This window comes from Perca flavescens, chromosome 15 (genome assembly GCF_004354835.1).
Source record: "Perca flavescens isolate YP-PL-M2 chromosome 15, PFLA_1.0, whole genome shotgun sequence".
Taxonomy (NCBI): domain Eukaryota; kingdom Metazoa; phylum Chordata; class Actinopteri; order Perciformes; family Percidae; genus Perca; species Perca flavescens.
In genome coordinates this window covers 17,927,599-17,946,109 of record NC_041345.1, presented here as the reverse complement: position 1 = coordinate 17,946,109, position 18,511 = coordinate 17,927,599, and the positions used below count along the sequence as shown (strand labels likewise).

Sequence of the window (18,511 nt, the reverse complement as noted above, 5' to 3'; positions counted from 1 at the left end):
GTTTCTCAGCGCTTGAGTTGGAAGGTTTTTTTTATTAGTGAGGAAATTATGCAAGTGATGTAAGCGTATTGAACACAAATAAATCTGTAAAATATCTCTCCATCAACAGTTTTTGCTCTGGTTGAAAAGTGTCTAAGCCATTGATATATTGCAAGTACTGTGATTGTTTTTCTTTTTGGACAGGATGAAATATAGCCAGCATTAGCAGCTGCACAAGAACCATGACAACGTAAAAAAATTCTTATGGATTTGTTTTGTTTTTCTTAAGTAGCTTTATTCTGTCTTGAGGAAATCTATTTGCTTCAGCCTATAGTTGATGGAAAAACACCCAATTTGTGTTGGATTTTTTTCTCCTTTGGCCACACCTTAACCATTCCATTAAAGAAACAACAATGTTGTTTTAACATTAATATATCATTGCCTTCTTGATTTTAAAATGCTTGCCTAAAAAAGACTGGCACAATGAATTTTTAATATCACTCGTTATGAAACATTAGGATTAAAAAAACAAGCATAAACTGCATAACACCTAATGTCACATTGTCACCCAAACATCTGAACTTCTTCTTTCCATCCTGATCTGTCAGCAAGCTTCAGTACATATTACTCTTCCTGATAACACAGTGAAATCACTTAATCAGTGGTACATTCGTCTTTTAGTGGGACTGGTTCTGCCACATGTCCAGCATCCATGCCAGAAGGAGGGAGAGATGAAAAAAGGGAGAGGGAAGAGGGGAGACAGGAGAGGGAGAAAATAGAGCCTGAACCCACTGTCAGCTCAGTGATGCAAAGAGGGAAGGAAACGCACGCCGACATGGAGACGATTCGCTTGGAGTAACACACACACAAATAATTTTTTTTATAATTCTTTATTCATGAAATCTATAAACCTATATATCCATAATGCACAGATGCTTTACTGTACATATGGTACATATATGGGCTGACATAAACACAAAGGTACTGAAGCATGTATTTATGTTTCCACAGCACATGTTATAGACTCTGCAGCATTTAAGAATTCTAAAAATATCTGATCCAGACATGCCGGATGCACACGCACACGCACACACAGAGCAGACAGGCTGTGGTGAAGCTGAGGACACAGCAGGGCTGGCTGCCTGAGGGAGTCAGCAGAAGGTGAGCAGAGATAAGGCTGTGTGATTGTGACTGCATGTCAGAGAGAATCTGCACAACACAACAGTCAGCAAGCCCTGCGCCACACGCACACACGCATGCACACACACGAACGCACGCACACACACATTTATTAAGTTGTTCCATGCTTGCCACTCTGCTGCACCTACAGTAAGCAACTCAAAAAGCTAGTAACAACAAAGGCAGCATGACAAACAATTAGCATCGCTCATGTCTAATAGTTGCACTTGAACACACAGCAAAGACCAGAGCTGACACCAATCCGACAGTTTGTTCTGAACTTCAGTGAGATTAAATAATTGATTACAGTTTGTAATCCAAAAAGAACACCCAAAGACTGAGCCTAGAGGAGGCAAAAACTAAACAAAGTAGCCCACCATTTTACCACCACTGTGAATCTGGAACTGGAAAAGTTTTTGCTTTGTTTTGAACTGATATGGTCAGTCTGTAGTCTTTTGTTGTGGAATAATAAAAAAAAAAGGTAGAGTTGAAAATTAAGGAGTTACTGTATGAAATCGCAACAATCACTGATTTGCTAGGCTGAACAGCCAGTCTGACAGCTCCATCTCACCGGCTGCCTCTGCTGTAGACTGAACATGCTGAATCAGGTAAACAGCCACTGATAAGGGCCGATTAAATCCAACAGTGCCAGGATCTTAGATGCTGTGGATTGTGTGTGGGTGCATATGTGGGTGCATGTGTATGTGTATGAGTGTCTGTGTGTGTGTGTGTGTGTGTGTGTGTGTGTGTGTGTGAATGAATGAATGAATGAATACATAATTGTGTCTTGTTTGTGAAAATGATAACACCTTTTCAAGGTTTGTATGTTATTATTTTTCATAGACAAAACATGCATGCATCCACGCAGACACACATGCACACATAAAGACAAATACATCTATCCATTTTCCCATAGACCCATAAGCATTCAAACCCTCAGACATACTCTAATGGGTGTTTTCTGGGTGAAGAAGTTCTCACCAAAAAGTAGGACCTAAGCACTTTGTGTGTTGAAACCCAATTTTCAGCTCAGAATGAGCAGAATTATTTTGTGCTGATCTCAGGCTGTGACCGCACTAATGGAGAGTAATCTGAAAACACTGTTCCTATTAAACATTTTCTGTCAACAATTGCATTTTCTGAACAAATTTAAAAGTGTTGCTGGCTGCCCAGATTGACAAAAATGTTTAAATGTTCTTTGTTTTCCTCTTCTTGCTTGACAAAAAATTAAATCCTACATTCACACTTTTGACAATCAACAGTGATTGTCAAAAGTGTGAATGTAGGATTTAGTGGACATGTTCCTCTCCTCTGTGATCGTTAACTTTCTGCATCCATAGAGCCATGTATTGTCACTGACATATTTTTTTGTGTCTATTGTCAGATGAAGCACGACTAAAATAGTGATTTGATCAACTGTCATAACAGCTGCAAAACAAATTCCTTAGGTTCTGCAATATTTCATACTCCTGCACAAAAATATATCAATGACAAAACCTGGATTCAGCAATCATAGAAAGAATCATCGGCAACAGAAGATAGACTCTTAACATTACTGCAAATTTGATGTTAAGTATGTTGGACATGTGTGTGAGAAGTTCGTCATATGTCAATCAAATGTCAGCATGTTCAAAAATCTCTGGTTTCATGTCTTCACAACAAGATGACAGTGTGATCTTAAGCACATGAATTAAAGTGTTCTTACTGTAATTCAGTAATTCCTTCTACTAAGAGAACAGTGAAACGGTGTGATCCAATCCAATCCAGCTTTTGCAAGGACATAGATAAGATAGATAAGAGAGACTCAGATCCACTGATTAATCATTATCCTTGGCTTTAAAACTACTCAGTGTCATAACATTTTTAAACAAAGAGGTTGGAAACCCACACTGCCTTTCTCCATGGGTATGACAGTTGTAATATAATAGCTTCCCAACAAGGAAATCCATAAAAAATACTAAGAAAAGTGCTAATTAAAAATAAACACAGCCACTTTTGAGCAAAGAACACTGAGAACAGATCTGCTTCACCTTACAAACACTGAAATGCATGTATGTAAAAAGTATGTAATGAGTTCTAATCAATTTAGGAGAAAAATAATGTATATTTTATTATGTAACTGTTAAAGTAGCACTACAATGGGTTTTACAAATAGATATCCCTACTGCATTTGTCAGACATCAGCTACAGGTAAGTTCAGCATTAAAAAATTGACTTAATGGCTTTATCCATTATTAATTCACAGAACAGTTTTGCTCTTTTAAGACCTGCTTCAGATGCTACAAAAGATAGATATAAATGATGTGAGTATCATAGAAACTGCTCCCTGCTGTTGTCACCTGAGCAGCTATGTTGGAGCAGTTGGTGGTTAAGTGCCATCCTCAAGGGTACATTGACTCTAAATGTAACTGTTGAAATCATTCTGGATTCCTGCACACAAGAGGGGTTTGATCTCATCAATACAGTATATAACTGGCTTGCATCTGGCTCTAAAGAAACAGTGATAATCAGACTTGAGACACGGAGGGCTGACTTAAAAGAGGACATTTCAGAAAATGATTGGAAGGAGACCTGTGACGCATCTCAGAAACAAATAGCAAACACTAATTTAAAGCTATGCCAATATAAATGGCTAATGCAGACATAAACAACTCCTGTCAAAACAGTAATTTACCTGACCTTTGTTTTAAATGCAATGAAGCAAAAGGAACATTTATGCACTGTGTCTGTGTCAAAATGTAAACATTCTGGAGGGAGGTGATCAAAAAACCTATGTTCATCTTGTCTGTGAACATTCCACTTGACCCTAAGATGATACTGTCGCACCTGTATCCAACCAATCTAAATCTGAAACCCCAAGAATATAAATGTATTGATTTTGCTATACTAGAGGCAAAAAGGACTATAGCTCTCATCTGGAAGAAAATGGAGGCACCTACAATCGGTGATTGGATAAAGAATATGGCAAAAACCATTTGACAAGTTTATATAAAAAAAAGGAGACATAGGGGAGCTACTACAGAGGGTAACCATGAACCCCAGAAGGGGAAAGGACTGAGACAGAGACATGTCTTGTAGGGTGACAGCAGAGGTGCAATTCTTGTTTGTTTTTGTATTTGTACGTATAATGGCTTTGCTGGAGGTGCCACTGGTTTCGGTTTTCTGTTTAATTCTGTACATGTGATACTATCACATAATTTGCTTTTTGTTTTTTAGCTGTTATAGTACTAGAGATTAAGAGAGAAATTTTGTTGAGGGCTGGGATGGGTGTTAAAAGTTCTAATTGCAATAAAAATTCAATAAAAACATTGTTAAAAAAAGACAACTGTTGAAAAAATCTACTTCCTTCATCATCAGGCCAGGTGTTACCTCTAAAATATCTTTTTAAGGCTTGACATTTAACCATTTAGATCTACCGCTGGGTTGAGATTATTTCACTTGCTTTGAAAGATTGTTACCCTGATGTCCCAGAATGCCTTTTTCAGATAGTGCTGGTTTAAATATTGGGAAGCTCTTTCAGAAACACAGACTAAACACACACATAACAGCACAGATATAAACACACATGCATCCAACCAAATGATCTACCAAGCCCTGTTGGTTGTTAGTCAGGTCAAGTCAAGTCAATTTGATAGTGTCAACCTTGTTGATAAAAAAGCTCAAAAATTGTTCTGTGATTTCAAACGTACCATCAGGAAGTGCAATAGCATGATTTAGTGCAGTATTTATTGCACAAAACAAAATTTTAGGGCTATGTGCATTTTTAGCTATGATGATGGTGATCTCTTAGTATCTCATAGGACACTTGCAGTTTATCTTTTTTCCATTTCCTTTCTGCTTTCCTACCTTTTTGTCTAAGGGCACGAGTCTCACTGTTAAGCCAAGGTTGGGCTTTGACTTTGGGTTGCTTCAGTTTAAAATAAGGCAACAATATCAAGAACATCTATGACAGTGGTATTAAACTGAGTAACTACCTCATCTGTAGACAGAGAGGTGGAGGTTATCTCTGTAGGGCTAGCAAAAGGACAAGCTATGAAAGCATAAGAAAATTGCCTAGCAGTGGACGGGTTTAGTGCTCGGATGTAGCGATCTGGCAAGGAAGGTTTAGGTAATGGATTAGAAAGTGATGCAATCACAGGTTTATGGTCAGATAGACTAGCAACATCCAGCTCAATATTTAAACAGGAAAACCTAATGATAAAACAAAATCCAGTGTATGACCATGTTTGTGTGTGGGACCAGTTACAGACTGAGTCAGATTGAATGAGTCCACAAGTTGTAGAAACTGGCTAACTAAAGGCTTTGATGGACAACAGACATGGATATTAAAATAACTAAGGATACACAAATCTTATCCGAGTTGGGCACAAACTCTGATATAGAAACTCCTTATTGTACTTTGGGGGTCTATAAACCAGTGCACAAATTAGTGGGCAGGACACACCAACCTTAAATGCTTGCACCTCAAAACTAGTGTACTTATCAACTGGCAATTGACGGCATTTATAGTGATTTTTGAAGATTGTTGCTAAACCCCCACCCCTGCCACTGGATCTGGGAGAACTAAAAAAGTCACAATCACCGGGGGAGAAATCAGTGAAAGGGCTTAGATCACCAACATGCTGCCAAGTTTCTGTGACAAATAAAAAGTCTAGATCACGTGATAGAAAGAAGTCATTTAAAATGAATGTTTTGTTCCAAAGTGATTGCACATTCAACAATGCAAATTTGATAGGGATTGTATCCACAGCCCTCGCTGATCCTATTCGATCATTTGAACCGTCAAGGCAACGAAGATTACCATAGTTGACTCCTCATCTTCTGTGGCCAGGGGAGTGACGACGTCCTCGGATGTTTGTAATTCTTGTGGGAATGATAATGAAGGTGGAGGTATAAAAATTGATTGCCCTGTTGGACTGAGGACCAGTTCCCTGACTTGTGTAGGGTTTGTTCTTAAGTGAGTCATACTCTAACATTAGACAAGCTCCGTGATGATCGAAGCAGCTCATGAGGTGGGTGTTTACAGAAGGTGACAAGGGAGAGTAGGTAGTAACTGACAAGGGGGGCCTGCAGGGGGAGCTCTCAAGGGTAACGTATGCTTCTACTGCTGTAGAGGAAGAGGGGTGTGACTGGGGCATGTGCTTGTGCACTGTGCACAAGATGTAAACAGTCACGTGTCTGAGTCTGTTGACAGTGTGCATTTCTGTAGGCCATGCGATTGGTAATTTTGGACAGATGTCTTCCAGTTCCAAAACCTGCCATGCTGAGACACAATCAACTGTGACCCCTCAGTCTTCAGTCGACCTGTCACTACACATGATCTACTCATAGGGCCGTTTGAGCTCAAACTGGGTTTCCAAATTGTTAATCATGTGTTTTTTTTGTTTTTTTTCACGGGTACGTAAACTTATTGTCTGTCTGTCCAACTCATAGACATTATATAATGGACCAATAGACCCTGTTGCTCTGGACGGAGACCAGTGAAGGCTATTAGAAGCACTTTTCCAGCTTTACTGCGCAGCCTCCAACTGAGAGAGACAACGTAAATGTGACGTGAGCAACGAGTCTGAAAGTTGTAAGTCTTCTGGTAGCTGTGCCAAGAAAAATCCCAATCATTCCCAATCTTACAGAGACAGAGAGTGTAGGTATATGTAAGGAGATAACATAAGCACAGGCTAATTATTGCTAACTAACATGCTAGTTAACATTAGTAATTGAACCTAAACAGCTCATGTAAATCGAAACTGCCTGCAAGCTTATCCTGTACTATACGGTAATTCCTCTACTATGTGACACAATCGTTAGCCTATTTTTACAAAAGCGTCTGCTACGGAGCCATAACGTGAGATACAAGGTAATGGAGCCTTTTATACATTGTTGTGTTTCTTTAGAACTAAACAATGGACAAATAGAGTCTTTAAACGCTACAGATGTAAAGTTATTCGCTGTAAAGTGACGTCAAAATGAATGCTAGTCAGTGGAATGCTAACGGAAGGTGATGGCTTTTTAGCATCAAAATGGCGCCATAGGAGGTTCGAGCTCTAAAGCAAAGCTTACCCCCTTGGTCCAACTTCACTCCAGCCGCATCACTCCCAGGAACACAACCATCAAACACAACCAGCACTTAATTAACTTCTCACTTGCTGACTTCACTCAGCTCTGCTACACTTGCTGTAAACAGTGTGTGGGATTCTATAAATCTGAATGGCTCTATTGTGCTAGACAAGGTTACAAATCCAGAGGCAGAGCGCTTTATCTCATGTTCTGCATTTACATCTTATTTTGCAACAATAAACAAACATCGTGGTCAGTCGAGCAGCGCTCCAAGCCTACCTGTGTTACTTGGCATCTTGCCATTGCTGATCTGCTTGAGTCTCTTCTGGTGGGATTTGCCGTTGTAGTGGATCTGGGCCTGTGCGGCTGAGTTGAGTTGGATGTTGCAGACCTCACACAATGTGTAGCTCCGCTGCTTTCTCTCCCTTTTTGGTCTGCAGAGTACAGAAGGCAGGGCGCCCCCTGGTGACTGCTCATCTGGTACTGCACCCTCATCCTGGGTGTCACAGCAAGGCTCCCCGTCCATATGCAGTCGGAGCCCAGCGCCAAACCCTCTCCTGTCCGGCTCAGTGTTCGGCAGAGCTGAGGGGCTGAATGGACGTTTCATACCTGTGATAGAAGAAGAGGATAGGATGAATACAAAAGGATGGAAAACATTGTGAACAGGAGGAAAGACCAATATCATTTAGAGGTTCACTTTACAGCTCAAGTGTCAGACCCCTCCATGCTCAAAATCTTTTCAGTGTACAAATGACTCATGATGCTCCCTCCCGTTCTGAAGCGCCCCAGTGTTAGCATGTGCAACACAGCATGGAACAGAGTGAGGCCGTGTGTCCTGTCTCCTGTGGATGGAGGTATCATTTTCCCCAGTCTGGCATGGCTTGGCTCACCCAGCATACAAAGCCAGCCTGTTAAAACCTGATAGCCACAGAGGACATGGGCAAAAATACCCCTGGTTCCAAAGCTTCGTCGAGAAGTGTGTAGAATCTGAGCTTGTCCCTGTCTGATGTAAGTCATGCTTGTTAGCACACTCAGAACAAAGTGACACCTGCACTGTATACAACCACTCATGAAGACATCAGGAAACGAAAGACAGACTGGGCACAAATGTGTACATGATCACACTGTACAGTAGGAAGTCCAAGCGGTGGAGGTCCTGGGTTGTAATTACGCACCACTTGGGGGAGACAGAGTGCTGCAGCGTGGCTCTCTGAGGACCAGTGAGGGCCCTCTGTCAAGATGCTTCACTTATGATGACTGCATGCCTGGTTGCTGTCTGTGCACCCCTGCAAGCCAAAATCCTGCAGCAGTAGCTGCACTGCCTCTCTGAAGGATCTCAGCCAAGCAGTGCCTGAATCAGATCAGCAAACAGGAAAACAACTGGGAGTCTATGGCTTATGAAACAGCTCTGATTATGTCTGCTGACAATGTTCAAACTAGAATGACGGAATTACAGATACAACAGCAACTGCATAAAATATACAAGTATGTGGGAGCTTAACACATCTACCATCTCCTGTGTTTGTACAACTAGCTGAGTGAGGACTCATAACTACAAATAACTAATGTTAAGGAAATCTGTTTATGTTTTGTTACACGTTTCTGGATTTATATATATATATATATATTTAAATCACCAAATATTTGTATCGATATCAGCCTTAAAAATCCTTTCGGTCGGGCTCTAGTGAAAACCTGTATATACCACAGTATTAACAGGAGAGCAGGACAGTGATATTGAAAGAGACAAACAAGCAAAGTGACAAAAAAGGCTGCTTCTCGAAAACTGCAGTTTTTCCATGGAGGACTTTGTGTTCAGAGAAGAAGCCTTCCCAGGATAGACAGAGGGAAGAGCTTTTTGTTTCATATGCAGCTACTGTCTCTATTAATAAATTAAAAGGTCTACAGTAGCTCTGTGAAGGATTGAGACATCACCATTGGAAAAAGTCCCTGAAATACACCCAGCTGTGCGTTTCTGCTGCAGGCTTTTTGCCTCTGCCTCAAGTTATTTATGTAAACACCACACACACACACACACACACACACACACACACACACACACACACACACACACACACACACACACACACACACACGTAAAGTAGTGTGGAGGAAAGTGGAGTCTATGATGCATGCATACCTACATGCATGAAAAATCTCTCTCACAAACACACACCTCAAAACACATTAGGGCAAGCAGCTTCCATGAAAGCTGCTATTCACGTTGCCAATCTGGGAGTACTCAAGAGGCTCCATCAGATGTTTTCTCAAAAGCTTTGAGCAATGCTGCTCTCTGGCACTGAATGAAAAAAATCTCTGTGTTCCTTAACCACGCAACGTCCTCACACTCCTGCCAAACTACTCAGCTAGCCGCCCCAAATTAGCATGGTTGTAAAAACAAAACCTTCAATGAAGAACTGCAGAACTTAACATACAGAGTATATTACATCCCGCTGTCCTCCATCCCCGTGCACTAAGAGGCAGTTCTTCATAGAACATAGAACACTTATACTTACACTTATACACTATATATATATATATATTACCGACTATTAGATGATCTCAAAGATCACTTGTGCTTTTTATGATAAATAGCAGTGCAATGTCTAGCCTACAAAAGTCGGTCTTAACCTCATGCTTGCTATTTTGTGATACAGTTTAGCCTTCTGCAGAAATGGCATAAGCATGACTGTTACCATAGAGACCAGTCTGGCACACGTCTGACAAAATACCCTAACAGTAAAAGCAGTACATTTAGCATTGGGTGCTTTGGTGTAAATAAAGCTTCCCTTAGAGATTCACTGGATATTTACAATATCTGTATTTTGAATGGGAGTTTTTTTTAAAACAGAGATTTAATATTTTCAGTGCTTTGGTAAAGTAGGCAGATTAACAAATCTTCACTTTTGTAAAGGCCCTAAAAAACATAGTTTCCCAATCAGCTCTTTATGAGTGAATGGGTCCTTTCGGCCAATGTTGGGACCATTTGGTTATTTCACTTAGCAACATTTAATCAGAATTTGATGACACTGGTCACTGATAATCAAATGTAATCAGACACACCCACAGAAGCCTGATGAAACAGTTTAGGTGAGATTTTGCGTGTTAAATAAAACCTAAAGATGTTTTTGTAACTTCAATTTTTGCTTTAGTGATTTTGTCATGAATATATTAAATGTTATTAAAAAATACTTAAGATTTAGAGCCATCTTCATGGCTTCAGCTCAAATGCAAATATAAAAAATCAACTCACACTCACCTAACATCATAATACGTTGTTTTTTTTGCATCACGTCCATAGCAGAACTGATGGATGGAAAAACAATGGATGCCATGTCTGACGTTTCTCTGTGTGTCCCACACTTCACTCTAAGGTGTCTGGTACCTGGAGAGTGAATGGGACAAACTACTTTTGTGTACAATGGCTGTGAATCCAAAATGACCAAAGGGTTTTTACGGCTTTTACCTGTGTGTATGTGGTTGACCCGATTAGCCTGCAGAGACTTTAAAGACTCTTCCAGCTCTAGGTAAACGCCGTGTGAGACAAGAGCTCATGCTGTGTCTGCCCACAGAGATCTGTAGGCTGATGCAGGGCAGGAGATTGTCAGGGGGTAACCCTGGGGGAGGACAGCGAGGGCAGGAGGCTCTGCCAGCCTTGCCATGTCCGCTGTTTCCCCTGTCTGATGTGCCCCTCCTCCGCCTACACCCCACACCATCCTCCCTTGGCACATGGGAACCATCAATCACTGCTGTGATCTTGCTGAAAGACCCAGGCTCACCCAGCATAGCAGCTCAGCAATAAAAACTCTATTTATGATCTTGTGTCCGCTGCTCACTGATCCTGAAATACTATAGCACTTTCCCCAGCTCAAATCAGCTCTAACCACCAACCCACCGCGACGAGCACCCCCACCAATCCACTGTGGCCACAGTTGGCATGGGGGCGTAGTCTCTTCCTGATGCAGGCAGAAAGTGGCCTCCAGATGGACCAGTGCAAACACTGCAGGCATGTTAGCAGCTCCTAAATCACACTGATGAGAGGGGGGCACCAACAACAAGTGCAAACCAATGGGACACCAATGGTTCTCACACAGGTCACATACAATACAAAATGTCATGCGTACATACACACATGCTTATGTACAGTTACCGGCACAGTTGCAAACATAACTTGCCCTCAGATTCTGTAAACAAAAGAGAAATTCAGCAAACATGCCCAAATACACAGAGACATTTAGACTTGACTAAATACAACCTCTGCTGCCTAGAACACATGGACTGACCTCAACAATATAAATAAACAAAATTAAAAATCCTATCAAGCCGACAAACAGCCAGAACACACATTCATATCCTGTATACACTGCCTCAGAGGAGATAAACGTATACATGTGTGAAGGAAAAGGTAGTCAGAGGAAAAAGACCCCTGACTAAAGAGTTGGATGCAAAAATGTCAATAGTTAGCATTTCTCACCATTAAGCAGACTAACAGTGATGGCTGTAAGCAATATGACTGCGGACGAGGATATTCCGTTTCCATATCTGACATGTATCAGGTGGATATGGATCTAATTTTTCTTGACAATAAACCAAAGCTTGAGGCCCTTCACTACATCAGGTCAGTAATGGCCGAGAGATAGAAAGAGACGTATGGAAAAGTGAGAGAGAGATTGGTGAAGTGAGCACAAAGGCGCTTGTATAATTGGCATCATCAAAGTATCATTACTGTCATCATCAACGCTGTATTGTCATATAGAACGGGCCCGAGGTCTTTGAAGCTCCATGTCTTTGTGTCCAGTGTATCAGTGTTGATTATGTAAAGCCCAAGCTACGGTTCTTTAATGAGTGTAATTATACAGGGATCAGTTCTGTGCTTATTGAAAAAGAAGTTACAACCACAGTGCAGCTGTTTTGGGAGTCGAAAGCTAGGACCAAGTGTTTGCAGTCCCCATCACCCCCAGCATCAGCCCAAGAGTAAATAAAAAGCAATGGAACATAAATTGATGCGTTTTCTCTAATCTTTGTTTGCAGCAGTCCTTCGGCAACACACAGAGAGGGCATTTGTACACAGTGTGTGTGTGTGTGTGTCTGTGTGTGTGTGTTTACTTGTATGCATGTGTTTGCTTGTGCATGAGTGTGTGTCACTGTGTCCTAGCAAAAAAAATAAAATTATTCACCGGGGGGAAATTTATACAGCATCACACTGATCCTATCACTGAGGCTGTATTTGAGGCATTGTGTGTATGTGAGTGTGGGTGCTCTTGCATATATGTGTACGCTGGTGCAGGTTAGTACAAACATCAGCCAGAGGGTATTAGATTGATAAAAGAAAGGAATTTAGAGCACAAAAGAGAAAGAGATAAGCAAGATAGAAGGGGGACATCTGATGAAAGAAATGACAGCCTGTGTAACAATACACAGACCTGCACATCTAGGGTCAAGGAACCAATTTTACATGTCAGAAAAACAGGCACAATGACGGTCCATATCTGTTCCATCAAATCCAAATGCCTTTATGGAAAATATGCAAAGGTTAAACATTTTAAGGATAATTTTGGATTATTGATGAAAATTAGTTTTGTAAGTATTTTTTTTATGGCAATCCCTCCAAAAGTTCACTCTGGACATATTTAACTGTATGAATCTTTAAGTGACCTTAGTCTACTATAGTGGTCTGCGACATATACTGTAGGTTTCTTTATTAAAGTATATTAGACAAAGGATAAAAAGGATTGCATATTATTAGTACAGATGTAAACCATATTTTAACCAACATTTCAGTCACAGGTGCATAATTCAACTTCTAAAAAGCCCTTGTCAAAACATTTGATAACTAAAGTATTTTTGCATTGAGATTAAAAGTAATTAGTTCATTTTTTCCTTGTCTTGTGCTCAGCATCTCACAGGCGCATGTTGTGTGCCTTGTCTCTCTCTACCAGTGGCGATTTCTTTAAGACTGCAAGGGAAGCTCAGCTTCTCCTAAAATGTCTAAAATTTTAATGGTCAAATATGTACTATTGTGTTAACATTTTTTTTGTGTTAACACGAGTTGGTTCAGAATTGGCTGTATCGATTTCCTTCTCATACGTTCCCGTAGCGTCTCAGTGCATTTCCCCGTTGAAGCCTAGCGTCCGTTGACTTCAATGGGGCTGCTTTGAGCAGTTTTTTTCAGTGCTTCGAAACTAGACGGTCATTGGATAAATGCTGCGATTATGTACTATAAATTATAGATTTTGTACTATAAAAAGTCAAAGCTGTTCAACTTCAAGCAGAGTTCAGCTCCTCAGTCCCATCGCAGATTTTACAAGTCTAGTTGAAAGACGAACTGCTGCAACCTGTTTCTTGGTATTTGCTTGGCGAAATTGCTAGCCAATTTTTATCATACATTTCATACAATTATACACCACATTCCTTGTTTCAGTTTAACCTAATTCCTACATTTCCTCCTTCAAGTTTAATATCGTTTTGTTAGATCGTTTGTTCATTCATTCATTCATACAGTAGGCTAGGCTAGTGTTGTAGGGGTGAGCTAGCCAGCTAGCAAACTGCACAAGATGCCAGACAATGCTAATATTGTCGACCTGATTTTGGCGAAGCCATTTGAAAGTCTTCCTTATGAAGAGAAACTTAGAATTAAACAGCAGGGTTAGATCAACACTTAAGATTGATTTAGTGCAAAAGACAGGGCAAAGTAACAGGTCTGTTCAGCTCTCCTGGTATGACAAAGTTAGCTGGCTGTGCTGTGACAAAGAATATGTACTGCTGGCCATTCATCTTGATGAAACCTTGCCATGGATATTATAAATTATTATAATAATTACATTATTATTTATTATTATTATATAATTAAATTATTGCATTACTATTATATATATATATATATATATATATATATATATATATATATATATATATATATATATATATATATATATATATATATACATACATATTATAATATTAACATAAATAAATGGACAATTTGTATGATGTAGGCCAAAAATGAGCTTCCCCTCTTTGAATGACCAGCAGCCACCACTGCTCTCTACTATCTTATTATTACATATTCATTCCTGGATGCCAAAAAAACTGGTTTTACAATTTGCAAAAGGCTCACAACCACTACACCAAATTGGCTGACTCTGTCCAGTGTGGCCCATTTCATTTTTCAACCACAAAAAAACAGTCCAGTCCAGTTTTTGCACTACTATTCAAACATCCGTCTGCCTCAAGCGTGCTATAGTTAGCCCAGGAAAACAGGCCCATATTCGCCTTGTTCACATTTCACCACAAACTCAACTGGGGAACTGCCCAATTGGAGTAACCACATACACTGGGAGAGGTTCCATACAACACTAGATATACTTAGACATGGACAAACCCAGGCTCAGCCACAGTCACCACACACACACACACACACACACACACACACACACACACACACACACACACAGTCAACCAGCTGTGCATACACAGATGAAGAGACACAGTATTTAACATTTTGGTCCAAAGGCCTATTTAAGGGCCGTTACAGAGTCAACGCATCGCTACGCTTCGGCCGCCATTATGCGTCGATGCGTAGCCAAATGTGTCGTCCTAGTTTTTGATACGCGACGCGCCGGTGCGCACAATACTATGCGTTGTCGGTGGGGGCGACACTGCATGTATTGTAGTAGTGCCCTATATTTAAATATAGGATACTATATTCTACATTATCAAAAAATATTGAATCAACTTAGCAGAGCAAATTTATCAAACATAGGACTACTGAGTCACATTTTTCGGTATGTATCAACGTTCTGTGTGTGTGTCTATGCTGTGTGCCCTCCTCAAGAGGCTGAAATAGCGTACAGCAGGAGAGAGAGAGAGAGAGACCCAAATGTATTTATATATTTTTAAAACCTGCTAAACCTGCTAAATGTATTGGTCAGTGCTAACCAATCGTAGTACACTGTACTGGTGGGGAAACACGCCAGCATCTGATAAAAAGAAGTCAGCCAGCCAGCTGCTCCCTGACGAGAGCCAATCTCCGGGAGGGTCTGGCTCTGCCGACCGAACACCGTGGAGCACTCTGCTGCCCCCTGTTGCGTGGGCGGTGTATTGCATTTCACGCATCGTCCGTGACGCTTGCGTCTACTTGCGTCCGCTGTTTAGACTATGAAAGGGAGCGCGTTGCTTGTTCGCGTTGCTCGCGTTGACTCTGTAACGGCCCTAAGAGGTGTTAATTGTGTATGCTTTTAGTTCCTTCAGTTTCTGCCTGCTGAACAGGTTACGCGGTATGGTCAGCAACATTTGCAAGATATGTTGAAAAATTTGTTCCCAGCCAGGAATAATTCCAATTAATTTCTTAATGAGTGGTCGCCTATATGCCAGGAGGCATCTGTTGGCTGAGGTGTTAAACAAAAAGCTGGCAGTTTTAGGGCCATGTCGGTGGTGCTTGGCGAATGCCGAGGTACTCTGATGACCAGATTCAGAAGATGCATCAAGGACATTTGCCACCGCTGACTTAAACATGCTCAGAGAATCACTCAGAATTATTGGTACCGACTCTCACTGGTTTCCCTTCACTACCTTTTACTCTAACTGAAGACACAAAAAATTCAGTCCACCATCCCAGAGGAAAGTCTTTACGCTAGTTTCATTTTAACTATAAATTTACAGCCAGCTGTATCAAGATACAGATGGTGTTGTGGGGAATGGGATTAATTCAGAGCTGACAGGACATGGTTATTGCAGGGAGAGTAGATGGATTTTTGCTGTTAGATAAGAGACTCTAACCCTATTTAAAAGTGATAAAACAGGCTCTGTAAGAGTGATGTGCCTCTATCAACTCATCTCCTTCTCTAAACACCAATGCAATTATTGTCTATTACGCTCCAATAGTTATGGGTAGACACTCCAGTGAAAAACTATGTAATTTTCCCACACAGCTTGTGTGACAAACAGGTATTGGATTCACTCTGCAAAGAACAGAGAGGCCGCCCTAGCCTTGATAGCATGACTGATGGAGATGGGAGGAAACAGAAAAGAGGAAGAAGAGGGATGGAAGTTGGGAACAGGTGCAGCACTGTTTTTTATACTTAAAAAACTTCTTAAGGAACTTCTTTCTCTGCTTGCACATTCCTGCACGCACAACACACAGTATCATCACACAAAAGAAAAATACACACGCACACACTCCTCCCTCCATGTAAACATCTTATCCCACTAATATGTTTTAAAGTGGGTGGATGATTCTAACTCAATGAATAAAAGTACACAACAGTGAATCAGCTGGCACCTGCGGCTAGGAACAGCCTCTGGGAGCAGCAGACATCCCTTCACACAGCCTCTCATGTACAGTAAAACTGAGGAAACCATGATGTTTTAACCACACACTTAGACAAGAATGACCTAAACATATTCAGACACCTCAGCTGGGAAAGAGAGGGAGGGAACGTCAAGGACCCCTGCTGCCATGACATTTACATAGCCATGTTTGTCTTTTCCAGCAGCACATCACTTCACATCAGTGCTTTGCTTTAAATTAGTCACTGCACGTTTAAAACTGCCATTGTGATGCATTATAGTGCAAACTGCGGTGACAGCCTTACAGTACCTTAAAGGCTTAAGGTGTTATGTCACATTTTGAAAATGACCTTCAAAGTATCGGTTGAAGTATGCTGGTTGGGACTTAACATGTTTGTGCTTACAGTACATTTCGTTTAACTTTAATAAAATAGCCTTCCAGATTTGAAAAGGAGAACATCTGTTCCTTTAATTGCAAAGACACTCTTGTATAATTAAAGCTTTCTTTTCTTTCTTTGTAATTTGATTTATTGTTATTATAATTTGTTTCACTTTAAACATCTTTACATGAATAGCAGTGGCGGCTGCTGGTCATTCAAAGAGGGGAAGCTCATTTTTGGCCTACATCATACAAATTGTCCATTTATTTATGTTAATATTATAATATATATATATATAGTAATGCAATAATTAAATTATATAATAATAATAATAAATAATAATGTAATTATTATAATAATTTATAATATCCATGGGAAGGTTTCATCAACAGGAATGGCCAGCAGTACATATTTTTTGTCACAGCACAGCCAGCTAACTTTGTCATACCAGGAGAGCTGAACAGACCTGTTACTTTGCCCTGTCTTTTGCACTAAATCAATCTTAAGTGTTGATCTAACCCTGCTGTTTAATTCTAAGTTTCTCTTCATAAGGAAGACTTTCAAATGGCTTCGCCAAAATCAGGTCGACAATATTAGCATTGTCTGGCATCTTGTGCAGTTTGCTAGCTGGCTAGCTCACCCCTACAACACTAGCCTAGCCTACTGTATGAATGAATGAATGAACAAACGATCTAACAAAACAATATTAAACTCGAAGGAGGAAATGTAGGAATTAGGTTAAACTGAAACAAGGAATGTGGTGTATAATTGTATGAAATGTATGATGAAAATTGGCTAGCAATTTCGCCAAGCAAATACCAAGAAACAGGTTGCAGCAGTTCGTCTTTCAACTAGACTTGTAAAATCCGCGATGGGACTGAGGAGCTGAACTCTGCTTGAAGTTGAACAGCTTTGACTTTTTATAGTACAAAATCTATAATTTATAGTACATAATCGCAGCATTTAGCCAATGACCGTCTAGTTTCGAAGCACTGAAAAAAACTGCTCAAAGCAGCCCCATTGAAGTCAACGGACGCTAGGCTTCAACGGGGAAATGCACTGAGACGCTACGGGAACGTATGAGAAGGAAATCGAGTCAGCCAATTCTGAACCAACTCGTCTTCGAGATGAACGTATTCTAACGCATTTTAGTCAATAAAATGTTAACACGATAGTACATATTTGACCATTAAAATTTTAGACATTTTAGGGGAAGCTGAGCTTCCCTTGCAGTCTTAAAGAAATCGCCACTGATGAATAGGATCAAACCCAGTGAGGCCTCAACAGGTACTGTATTTATAAAATAAATAAATAAAAATTCACTTAAAAAAAAAAAAAATTGTAATTCTAAAATGTGACACGTTGATGATGCTGCTTAAACTTATATAATTATAAATGTCTACTTTATCTTTCCTTATAGTGTTTTGGAATATTCCATACAATGCTGTCTGTCTTAAAAGTTAATCATCCATAGAGATATATTTTCACTCCCATTTTAATTCTATTTAAAAGAATCTCTATACTGTAAAGATAACACACAGACATGCACAAAGAGACACAAAGGTATGGGATTAGTTTTGTGACTTTAATTCCAAGCAAAACTTCTCAAGTATCAAACAAAAAACAGTAAC

At 40.2% G+C, this 18,511-nt stretch overlaps 1 protein-coding gene across 2 annotated transcripts in view; it reads right to left on the bottom strand.

Moving 5' to 3' along the window:
- The window catches only part of znf385c (zinc finger protein 385C), a 168,528-nt gene that overhangs the window by 89,547 nt on the left and 60,470 nt on the right, over nucleotides 1-18,511 (bottom strand). For both annotated transcript variants that reach the window (XM_028599927.1, XM_028599926.1), the window contains exon 2: nucleotides 7,492-7,821. In XM_028599927.1, the coding sequence (XP_028455728.1) occupies nucleotides 7,492-7,819 (328 nt within the window). In that variant the 5' untranslated portion in view covers nucleotides 7,820-7,821. The remainder of the gene's footprint in view (nucleotides 1-7,491; nucleotides 7,822-18,511) is intronic.